The 12,937-nt window shown below is 32.2% G+C and overlaps 1 protein-coding gene across 1 annotated transcript; it reads left to right on the top strand.

Moving 5' to 3' along the window:
* The first annotated feature begins 1,834 nt into the window (after positions 1–1,834).
* Positions 1,835–10,504, top strand: LOC111717849 (uncharacterized). The gene is made up of 12 exons (XM_023493304.1): positions 1,835–2,058; positions 2,139–2,382; positions 2,445–2,571; positions 3,612–3,675; positions 5,965–7,442; positions 7,628–7,720; positions 7,887–8,406; positions 8,734–8,766; positions 8,954–9,066; positions 9,275–9,312; positions 9,795–9,836; positions 10,458–10,504. Exons 5-12 carry the CDS (start codon positions 7,393–7,395, stop codon positions 10,502–10,504), a joined length of 936 nt encoding a protein of 311 aa, XP_023349072.1. The 5' UTR covers positions 1,835–2,058; positions 2,139–2,382; positions 2,445–2,571; positions 3,612–3,675; positions 5,965–7,392.
* Positions 10,505–12,937: the final 2,433 nt, after the last annotated feature.

Here is a 12,937-nt window from a genome sequence, read left to right as displayed (position 1 = left end):
AATATATTTTTAATTGTTTGCAATCAATAATAATTATTTTATGACTAGATTAATCTGTATTTTTTGGCGTTTTGTGAGAGAAGAGATGTCCCAAAACATTGTTGATAAAAATGTTCTCAAATTTCCCTATATAAATATTTCCTAACCAATAAATAGGCCTGGTGGGTAAGGTTTTCATCTACATTATACACATTGATGATGAAGATTGTTCAATCCAGGGGTTAAAATAATAAAAATAAACGAATTTTTGGTTTAAAGTTATGGAAACATCCAGCTGTTTTCAATCATTAAAAAACGGGTTAAAAATACCTTTCCATTCAAATTATACGGTCTTAGAATTTAAAAAAAAATAATTAAAAGCTTGGATAATACTGCCTCCAAATTAAAGAATTCTAGGTTTATTTAGAACAGACTGATATGGATTTTAAATGGAACCCCCCCGACATTTTTTTAAAAATAATGATAATAATACAAGAAAGATTTAAAGAAATTATCATAAATTGAACAAATTGTGACATTGTTAATTGATGAAAAAAAATATTAATGTAAGTTTAATATATTAGGGCCTGCCTCTGGCTCTAGAGGGGGGCATGTAGGTCTAGGGGGTGCATGTCTAGGGGGGCATGAGGGGTACCGCCCCCCAACTCAGGGGCGTATTGGGAGGGGGCCGGTACCCCTCTTCCCCCTAGGCAACCCCCCTAGATCCAGAGGCAGGCTCTAATTTATTAAACAGAAAACTTACATATTTACATACATTTACTTTTCTTATCAATGTCACAATTTGTCCATTTTATGATTATTTCTCAAATTCTTTCTTGTACCTTAATCTTATTTACAATATTATGATTGGTAATTATGGTCAGATGACTAATTGTTAGCCTTCAGGTAGATTTATATAGATTTAAAACTTTATTTTTTTCTTAATACCAGTTTTTTAGGGGGGTGTACGTAAACCGTAAGGGGGGTGCACAAAAAAATGCACCCCCTAGGCTAAACCTCCAATACGCCCCTGCCCCCACTACGACCCTGATTAGTTTATAGTAAAATAAATTGATGGTTTTTCGACTAAATTGGCATAAAAAATTTTTAAATTAGAAATTGTTTCAATTTTTAATTTTGTCTTATTAGGTAGTATCTGGGGTTTCCAAAATGATATTTAACAACATTCTATGTCAAAAACCATGTATTTTATGAACATTTTATAAGAACAAAACATACAATTTTAAGAGAGTTAAAAATTTCAAAAATAAATCGCAAAATCGGAGTTTTTGAAATGTTCATTGTTCGACCATTTTTTAAGGTATTTTAAAAAGTAATGCCATTTAGAATAAGTATAACATATAAGAAATGAAAAAAACAAATTTTTTTTTCTTTAACTTCTAAGGGTGTGTTTCGTGTGTTAGGAAGGTGCAAGTTGTAAGATCGTACAGATCTAAATGTCGTCTTTGTTCAGGGTATGACCAAACTAAACGAGGAATGACGAGCTCCGAACTTCCCAAGAGAGAGCTGATTTCAAGAAACCTCTCTAACTTATAAACATTTAAGCCGTGAACTATAGACTACTCTCAAGATTATGCTCTCATATTTAGATATTTATTCTTATGATAACTGGATATATTTATTCCTATATAACTGCATTTACCCATATTTAACCAAATATTGAGAATGTTTTATGTATCGAACTCAAAGTTTTATTCCTAAAGAAGCAGTTAAAAGTTTAGCCAGCTTTTTCTTTATAAAATAACCTTATATTTACTTTCAGAATTAGAATGGGTTGATTATCCCATTCGGTTCTATTGAAGTGTTGCCCAGGTTGCGTTTAATCAAGGTTTATAAACCATCTGAATGTTTTTAATATTGCTTTCCTTGGTCTATCCTCCAATTCAAGCCCTTGTTGCACAGATGATTTATATATGGGAATTCAGATATCACCCCTGAGAGAAATCATCATCGAGCAGTTCCGACCTGATCCTACTCAGCATTAAGCCGATACTTGGGGAACATACCACTTCCTCCACGTTCCTCTCGTAAGGCTCAGCCCAAAGATATATATACTAGGTGAACATTAGTGAATTTGAACCTTTGAACCTTAAGTTAACAGTTGAACTCATTACTTATACTAACGAAACCTTTGTTAGGATTAACCGTACCTCGTTGCTATGCAGTAGCTAAGCGACTACCTCTGTTCACATCACCCATGGTCTGATGCAGCTCCTGACGGGTCTCCTCTACGCCGTCTCAACCTACTCTTCCGATGATCCACGCGGAGAGTATCTACTCCTCCAGCCCGAGCATCGTAAACCTGTAGTGCTCTATCTGGTTCATGTTCTCGAGAAAATCCTCCTACCTCACCTACTGGTGCAGCCATCTGTTATTTAAAAGGTGAATGACATGATGAACTCTCAAGACCCATGATAAATTTGTTCTAACATTAACCTATTTAGTTCAAGTTTGTGTGGTCGAAATCCTCCTAGCAGCGGACCATAAGCTGTACCTCATCTACCTCTCATGTACCTCGCAGCCTCTACTGGATAAGACTGATCGTAGGCTCAACCTGCGGATCATTGATAGGTACTATTTAGATTTATATGAGTCCCTGTATCGATGTGAATAAACTGTTACTTAAGCAAAGGATCTGAAGATACACTAAAAGAGCCAATATTCAACTCACCATTTTTAGTCTTGTTCCTGATACCTAGCTGACTGCAGAGCTAGCGATCCTACATCAGGATCAACTCGCAAAGCATAGAGATCTACTATAACGGCTACAAACCCCTTGACCAGGGGCGTACGAGGGCTTTTGTTTAGAAGGGGCACAAAAAATTTTGGCCCCCCCCCCCTTAAAAACCCCTTTTTTGAAAAAATATTAATACCTTTTTTAAATTTTTTTTGCCACCCCCCCTCCCACCTGGTCTTGTTTTGTTCACCATAAAAATACACCAAAAAGACTACTTTTTTGGGTGTCACTAACCTTAGAGTCTAAAAATTATTCCTTTGGTTGAAAAACTAACTCCATCACAGCTAACTAAATCAATAATCACAGCATCATTAAAAATTATATTTTTACTAATAAACGAAATTTCTTCGTTAAGTCTGCTCTCCGTCATAGTACATCTTGTGTAATGAAGTATTCTCTTTAGAAGGCTAAAACATTTCTCTCCTTGTATTAACAGTGAATTTAGACAAATCCTTAGTCTTTGTCATTGTCAGGTGTTACTTTCTAAACGTAGTTTCCTTTTAATTTTGTATTTTTGGAACTCCCAGGGGGGCAAGAGGACTACTGCCCCCCCCCCCTTATAGGTACACCACTGTGCCGACCTGAGGAAGGGAAATGCAAGCAGATGTAATATTAAAAGAGCCTCCCCCATGGATGCCCCCCTCAGCCTCTCAGGGGGGGGCACGCGTAGAGGGGGCAGGGGGCGCGGCCCCCCCCTCGTACGCCCCTGCCCTTGACCAGTTCAACTTTGTAAGTGTTTTTATTTATTTTTTATAAACGCTAATCCTGGGCAACTTTAAATGGCTTATATTGTAAATTCTTTTATTATTTTTTAAGTATAAACAATAGATTTAGATTATTATACTAGTCGGGACTGTTTATATTGTTTTTTCAGATCACGACTAGAGCTGTATGAATACACCTATCATGCTTGAAAAGACTGTCCGTGCATTAAATAGGTGCGCCAGGGTATTTTGGATGCTCATCCATTATGTTTGGATGCCTTCTACCTGCTCCACCTGGGTACGTATAACCTAACCCCCAGTTGGGCCTAGAGCACACAGGTTGGCATCAATAAAATCGAATATTTTGGCGCTAAAACTGCTTATAAAACTTTGAACTTTCAAAGTATTCAGTATTATTTGGTTTTATCTTTTAGACCATTATCTGGGATTTCCAAAATGATATTAACACTATTCTTAGTCAAAAACTTTGGATTTTATAAAAGTCTTAAAAAAGAAAATCAATAAAGTTCAAAAATGGCTAAAAATTCCCGTTTGTGGCGGCACCGGTAAAAATGGTTAAAAAAAATATTTGGATTTTTCTTAGTTTCATATATATTTATTCAAAAGAAAAAGTGCACCTCTAAACAATTTTTACAGGGCCGCCCTAACCCCCCCCCCCCTCGCTGAAATCAAAATACGCGCGGGTGCCCGATCATAATCTAATTAACATACTGTTTGCTATCTTAAAGTTTAATCAAATATTTTTTATCACACGTCCAGAGTATGTCTTGAATGATCCATCCAAGGTTATTCTGGACCAGGTCAGGCCTGACCTGGTCTGGGTAATGATTAACCAGGTAAGGTTTATTAATGGTTAAACATGTTAGTTCACTTGAGATCAGGGGTGTATATTTTCATTTTGCCCACCCCCACAAATATGAGCTTTCAATGGGTTTGGGGGAAAAAATGAAGAAAAAAGGAAAATGGGGGAAAAGAAGGGGAAAAGAGAAATGGGAAGGGGAAAGAAAGGGAAGAGAGAAAGGGAAAGGGAAAAGGGGGAAAAGAAAAGGAAAAAGGGGAAGGAAAGGGAAAATTGAAGAGAAAAGGAAAAAGTGGGAAGGAAAGGGAAAAGGGAAAAGGGAAGAGAAAAGGGGGAAGAGGGAAGGGGGAAGAGGGAAGGAAAAGGGGGGGGGGAAGTAGAAATGAAAAAGGAAGGAAAAAGAGGAAAATATGCAAAACCTTTTAGGTTTGTCCCTTAATAGCATTATCATGTTTCCCCCTCTAAAAAGCTAGTCTCTTACTGTACACATTCATGACTGAAAATATTTGCATAACAAACAAATAGTAAAATCAAAAAATATAAAATATATAGCAGACGCCAGACAGTGAACCTTGAACATTTTTGGACATATTAAGAATATAATAAGAAATGATGATAAAGTAATTATGATAATGTTTATGTAAGTAAAATAAACATATTTTTTTCATTTGCATCTTCAAAACAAAAAACCAAAATTTAACAAAAAAGTAAAACAGTATCAGACATGCCTTAAAAAAATCTCAGGGGGGACGGGACCTTGAAGTTGACCATTTTAGGGCACCAAAACACTCCATTACACTACTAAAATCCAAAAATATTCTTTGTAAGGAGGGCTCTGCCCCCCTGCAACCCCCACCGCAGCAAACTTCTTAGAAGTTTGCGCGGGCATCAGAAACTTGTCAAATACACCTGTTTTTAAGCCATGGCCGGGTTAGGGGAACAAATATGATTCTAAAAAAGGGGGGGGGGCAAAAATAGGAGTCTCAAAACTAATATATACCCCTGCTTGAGATTGAAGTATTTTATAGAAAGTGTTTTTGTATCATTTAAAACATTTGAAATATTTTTACGCATGTACAATTGTTCAGCTAAAGTGTAAATTAATTCTATAAAATACTCATAAATTACAAATTTGGACAGGATGATTTGTAGTATATTTTTTTAAATATTATTCAATAACGATGATAAAGATGAAATTAAATTTGACACTATACTATTAGCATGGTTTAGTTAGAATAAAAATAAAAATGTGTCTTAAAATTGTATTGATAGAATCGCTTTGCAGTAGACAATATGGTTAAAAAACTTCCTTCTCTGTATTGTTGCAATAACTTTAGAATGGTGGATATCAATATCAATGCTTGATCCTCTCTTTTTAGTAATCTTGAGACTAACATATTATCTTGTACTTATAACTATATTCAAAAAAGTGTTTACATTTGATAATAAGATTAAGGAGTCGTTATTTAAGTTCGCAGCTCAGAACATTTTGATTGACAGTAATATTTTTAAAATATTTGTAAGGACAAATGTTGCAAATTATTTTTTTTTATAATGAGTGTTAAGATGAAAATTTGTTTGTTTAAATGACCAAAAAAAGCTTTTAGGAAAATATGAGCAAATTAACAAATAGTTATAAAAATGGCATGACAAATTGTTTGGATTATAAAATCAACGTTTGTAATAGTCGGTATTTATTTCAGGATTTCCCAGAATTAGGACTGTAAGAAATTCTTTCAAGAGGAAGCTTTATCCAGTATTTCGTGAGGAAGCTTTATCCAGTATTTCAAGAGGAAGCTTTATCCAGTATTTCGTGAGGAAGCTTTATCCAGTATTTCGTGAGGAAGCTTTATCCAGTATTTCGTGAGGAAGCTTTATCCAGTATTTCAAGAGGAAGCTTTATCCAGTATTTATTCTGTTTAACTCGACATTTGAAACTATTAATTTGTTGCTTTAGTTGCCTTACTCTCAATATGTATCCCTCAAAATGGAACATTTAACAACCTCACCCCTGCATTTTTTACCTCTTCTCTTACCATCTGTTCAATTATTACCCATCATTTCCTTCTGATTAATTAACAGGGTAAAAGCTTGAGAAAGGATGGTTTGAACCATAGATTAATTAATAAATACAGTTAAACAACAATATACTCGAAGCTGAATAGGCCATACCAACATTTTATATTTCTTCAGAAGGTTCTATAGCTGCAGTCTTATAACGACATTTCATGGAACGTTTCCAATTTTTCTGATTTTCAACAATGTTAAGATAGTTGCAGTACATATTTACGAAAATCTGAATTTCAACAATGCTAAGATAGTTGCAGTACATGTTTACGAAAATCTGAATTTCAACAATGTTAAGATAGTTTGCAGTACATATTTACGAAACTCTGAATTTTAACAATGTTAAGATAGTTTGCAGTACATATTTACGAAAATCTGAATTTCAACAGTGTTAAGATACGTTTGCAGTACATATTTACGAAAATCGGAATTTCAACAATGTCAAGATAGTTTGCAGTACATATTTAAGAAAATCTAAATTTCAACAATGTTAACATAGTTTGCAGTACATATTTACGAAAGTGTTCATCATCTATGAATGTGGTAACCGCCAAGAAAGCTTTTGGAATCTTTGACACTCAAAGTCCTAAAAATGAAAAGTCTATGCAGACATTTTTCCTTGTTCCATAAACAATTTCATGCTTAAACTTGTTCGAAAATAAAACATTGTAATTGAAAAAAAGTCCTTTTTTTAAAATTTGAACATTTGAATTTTAAGATTTATGATGCTTATACAATAGTTTATTTTGTATATTGTATAAGAAAATTATTTTGTTATCCATTTGTTTGTGCTTCAGAAAAATGAAGGAAGACAGGTAATTATCTCCTGAAAATGCTACTGCAGTTAGTTCTGTACCTATTAGGAGCACTACCAAGAACACTAGTACTGAACTAGAAAGGTACAGAGATAGGCAGTTGAGGTGTTATTATAAACCTCGTGAACCTCTTGGTCACTATTCACAGCATCCCCAGTATACAAACCGGAGGTATACTCCAACATATTCAAGATCAGGAGTTTTCCTAGAAACCTAGAACCTAAAAACAGTCCAGCCACTTCGAAGAACATGGCAACCAGAAACAAAGATCCTGTATCCACTCAACCTCAAACTTCAAGGTAAACATTTATTAAACTAACTTGCTTGTTTTTGGGAGCGTAATTTGAAACATGAAGCTCACCTAGGGATCACAAACAACTGAAATTATTCAGTTTTTAACCTGAAAAAGTTTTCCTGCTTTTTTATTAAAAATCAATATTTTTACATTGAGAACTTAGTGTGTTTAGAACTTTGTGTGTTTTAGTTTATCAAATTCTGGCTTTTGGGAGTGTCCTGACTGTGGCAGTAAAAACAAATCTGTAAACAAAGCCTGCTTTAGCTTTGAATGTAGCTACAGGTAATCTATCAAAATATTAGAAAGTTTAATCTTGTGGCATGGCTAAAAAGGCACTTAATAAAAAGCTTTCTGAACGTGGGAGTTTTTTTAAAATTTAAAGAGGAACAGAAAATAAAATACAAAAATAATTGTTAAAAAGTATAAAAAAGATTTTTTTAAATTTTAGTGTCCCAACAGAAGCTAAGAAAAAGAAGAAAAATAAGAGTAAGAAAAAAGGCTACATGTCAAAAGATGATACCTGTCCGAAGGATCATAAGGATGAAGCCAGAGCTGTAGAGAAGTACGACCAAGTCAACAAAACCAGAGTTGAGTGCTTGATAATTAAATCTGGAGGAGATCAGAATCCTAGCATTAAGTCCGCAGTTCAGGACCTCAGCTCCCTGAATCTTGAAGCTAAAGCTCAGGCTCCTCCAATTTCTGGAGGTAAAGATATAATGAATCCGAATACTACTAGGCAAAACATGAAAGAAGCTGAAGTTTTAAAAGAACAAGAATCTACTAAAAATTGCCCTCAATCTGATTTGGATGGACATGAAGAGCCTATCATTCAGTCTTTTGAAGCTGAAGTGGACGGAGAAAACGTTCTTCAGGCTGTTGATGGCATAGCTGTTTTTAATGAGATGTCTAACTTGAATGATGAGTGTAGAACTTCATGTTCCTCTGTAGCATCAGAACTTGAGTTACAGGTGAATGGTTACAGATATTTTCCTACAATAATTGTTTGAGAATTTGCTACTGTTCTAAATTTCTTACTTAAAACTTTGGATGATTGTTCATTTCTTCCAGGTTTACTTCTAATTAAATGATATCAAAACAATGACAAATAAATGGATTTTTATTAAATACTTAATATTATTTGAGAGTTTAATCTTACGCGCATTTTACTTTTGTTTGACGTGACAATACCAGGCTGCAAAGATAAAGGGATTAGAAAATTTCAGTTTGTGGCAAAAACTCATTGCCTTTATATATTTTAACGAACGTGAAGACCAATTACACATCGTTTATTTCAGACGATGAGTGTGAAGCCACATGTTAAACCCAAGGTTGATAAATTTTAATACTAAAAAAGTAAATAGTAATATTTTAGTTATTCCTTGTTATTTTTATTTTAAAGTATAAATAATTATATTTAAATTTTGTAGTTGTTTAAAATAGGTAAATGTGTTGTTATTGTGACCAATACTGAATACATATTTAATATTTAAATGGAAAAAATTTATTGAATATTAGAATCAACGAGTGCAAAGGACTCCAAAGGAGTTCTACACTAAGATGGAAATTTTGGATATAAAATTGAAAGATGGAATTCCTGTCAAACAACTGATTCTAATACCTGAAACGTTGTAAGTATTTAACATTATTTAAATTATAATAATAAAATAAATAAAATTCAGAACTGGCAATTGTTTAGATGCTTGATATTAAATTTAAAATATTTAAATGTTTTATTATAGAAATTTAGTTCAATCCATGTAGCAAAACAACATAAAAAATGTTAATGATTATGAAATCACATCTAAGAATAGCTGATAATTTGTATCTATATTTCAGTGAGACATCAGCAAGAACTATTGAGTTTGGCCCGATAGGTAAATTTTTGTGTAACTGTAGTGTATACTTGCAAGATGATTATTTTCACAGTATGATCCAGTTCATTATAAAAGATTTTTCTTCTCAGAAATAAAAGTATAAAGCGTAAAATGAAGTTATTCTTTGAAAAGTTTTTCTACATAAAATGCTTATATATATGAGTGCATTGTTTATTGTAGTTATGGTAATACTTTATTAATTAATGTTGAAATAGGATTTGTTAACAAAGGGAAATTTTTTGCAATAATTTATTATCCTTCCTATTCTTCTCATTATCCTTCCTATCCTTCTCATTATCCTTCCTAATCCTATCCTTATCATTATCCTTCCTATCCTTCTCATTATCCTTCCTATCCTTCTCATTATCCTTCGAAGACCCCAAAATACAAAATATATTTTGTTACTGTATAAATTATCTTGTTTCAAAAACCAATCGGAATCCACTCATTTGTTTAATTTGTAAATAGTGTTTTACTAACAGGGAGATTGGGAGTCGGAGTCTGTTCAATAGCGATAAAGTCAGGTGAGATACTTTATTAAAGGGAGTGTTCGTTCAACTATATAGGAATGCGTCAACAAAAATCGATGATTATTGGTTGAAATATCTGAATGATTAGTTTGGAATTAAATTGATTTTTTTACGATCCGACTTGATTGTTTTAACTCTGTGAATTTGTATTGACACTACGTTCTTCGGTATGAGTCGTTTTTTTACAATTTTATTCTTTGAGACGCAACAGATAGAAGTAATTTTAGTAGCAATCAAAAGCGCTTATTTCTCGCCTTAAGCCTGTACCCATTTTCATTTTTCATGAACACTCCCTTTTTGATACTGAAAAACTTGTAAGATGGTTTAATTTATAGTTTTATATTAATCTATATAAATCATTACGTTTACGGCAACCTTAATAACCATTAAGGATATTGTTTTTAATACTAATGACGATTAATTTTGATTAATTTTAATAAAGATAAATGTAAAAGTTCTAATCTAAATTATTATTAATTTCTATTTGTTGTACAATAACAGTTTTAAATAAATTATTATGATCACAATTGAAAGTTACATTATGCACTTTACACATGAAGGCTCTTCTTTAAACAAAATTTATATCATAAATAAAATCAAATAGTTTATTTTCAGGTCCATTCAAAGGATTTCAACTGCGGAGATATATCCAAGGAATTTAGTTATATTAAATAATAGCATTTCTAAAAGAAATGATTAAGATGTTATTTAGTTTTGATTTAATATATAAATTTTTGGTTATAATCAGGGGCGGACACAGGATTTTAAGTGAGGGGGGGGGGCAGATTTATTTAGGAACAGCAAAAATCTGAATTAGGAACAAAAATTCGCGCCGCATGAGAAAATGTTTTTTGCCTTAAAAAACTCAAAAAGAGTCCAAATTAATGACTAAAGACTAAAAACTAGATTTTTTACTTATTATAGTATATTAAGAAAGATAATTTTCCTGTTTTGCACGGGAAAGAACTTACGCATGCTAATGAGAAGCTATGACAAATAAATGGATTTTTATTAAATACTTAATATTATTTTGAATTAATAATTTTTTATTCAGTTGTCAGAAATTCAATCTACACAGTTTTGTCGGCCGGAGACGATTAAATGTAGAAGTACAACAAAGGTTAATTTTAAATTTATTTATTTTAGTTATATTTGGTTCAGTGCATTGGTTTTTATCAGGATCCGTTGGATTCGAAACATGTACGTATGCTTAAACCCAAAAATAAAATAATTCTGTTGCTGTCATGCCAAAATTTTCAAGCTAATATTCATTATTTTAAAAATATATTTTAGAACTATGTCGAATTACAACATTTGTATGTACTATGTATTCATAATGTTAATAATAGATATTTTAAAAGAGAAGTGTGTATTATCTGATTAAGCAAAATACAATATTTCTCTAAATAATAAATTTGATAAAATGTTTAGAGTCGAAGACTAGTTGATGAAGCTCTTTCTCAATTGCGAAGCCCTACACTTGCGCTTGAGTAATAATTTAATATATGTTACCAATTTTTTTTATTTTTTTCATTTGCATTTGGTCATTGTAATATAACCTATTATTTTTTTTTTAATTTTTCATTTTTTTTATTTGCATTTTTTCATTGTAATAAAGCAAATAATTTTACAAGAAGCTTTAAAAATGATTTGTGATATTAGTCTGTATATACTTAACAATTACATTGTTATATGTTCATTTAACTACAGGGTGTCCCACGAAACATGACAATAGAAAGATGAATTGAACGTCGTCTTTGCTTTTTGATATAATTTGCTACATTTATTTGTCAACATAATTTTATAAGTAACATTTTAGAGATAACGATCACAAAAAACCCTGGTCCTGGCATTTCTAAAATGTGGTCTGCCTCATTGTGCTTTCAATATTACCGCCGATATGAAGATATTAGTTCAGATTTCGACAATTTTGGTTTTATTTTACAAAATTGAAATCTGATCGAATGTTCTAATATCTCCGGAAGTATTAACAGCACAAAAAAGGCAGACCACATTTTGGAAATGCCAGAACTAGGAGAATATTTTTGTTATTGTTTCTAGAATCATGCATGTTAAAGAAGGTTGACGACTAAATGTCACAAATAAATTCCAAGATTAAAGACGACTTTCAAGTCGTCTTGCTATTGTCATGTTTCGTGGGACACCCCTTATCTTAGAAAAACAGTCGTCTTCATATTTAACATATATGTGTACTTACTGCAGACAACTTCATTTTTAAATTTAATATTAATGAAATTGAGATTTGTCTTTAATACATGAAAGAAAAATTATTCTGTTGTTTTAGATACTTCAAACAATATTTTAGAAAATGAACATTTTCATTATAAAATTTAAAGTATTGTTATTATTTAGAAAAGTAGAGCGATCAACTCAACACCCTGTGGATTCTAGTAGTCTGGGCAAAGTTAGGTTAGTTGTTAACTAGTTTCTCTCTGATGGTTTTTCTTTTTTAAATCGCTCTATATTAATATAAGCACAAAGTGAAATTATTTGAAACTTTTAATTTGGATTTATACAGGTAAGTATAAAACAAAGAGGGTGTTTTAATTCTTACAAGTTTTAGAAAGCAATTTCTTTGTCATCTTTTGTAATTTTTTCAATCTGCTAAAACATTTAAAACATGAATTGACATTACATTCGTATCCATCCTTAACATTAGTATCCAGATCAGATATCATGACATTCATATCCATCCTTAACATTAGTATCCAGGATCAGATAAACAATCAAACCCAACCTATATCAAATTGATAATCCATCATAACATTCGTATCCATCCTCTTCAACATTCCAACCTGCATCACATTCACAATCCATCATGACATTTGTATCCTTAACATTAGTATCCAGATTAGATAAACAATCAAACCCAACCTATATCAAATTGATAATCCATCATAACATTCATATCCATCCTCTTCAACATTCCAACCTGTATCAAATTCACAATCCATCATTACATTCTTTTCCATCCTTAACATTAGTATCCAGATCAGATAAACAATCAAACCCAACCTGTATCAAATTCACAATCCATCATTACATTCGTATCCATCCTTAACATTAGTATCCAG

The sequence above is a fragment of the Eurytemora carolleeae genome, unplaced genomic scaffold (assembly GCF_000591075.1).
Source record: "Eurytemora carolleeae unplaced genomic scaffold, Eaff_2.0 scaffold1304, whole genome shotgun sequence".
In the NCBI taxonomy this organism is placed as follows: domain Eukaryota; kingdom Metazoa; phylum Arthropoda; class Copepoda; order Calanoida; family Temoridae; genus Eurytemora; species Eurytemora carolleeae.
This window is presented reverse-complemented; position numbering and strand designations above follow the sequence as displayed.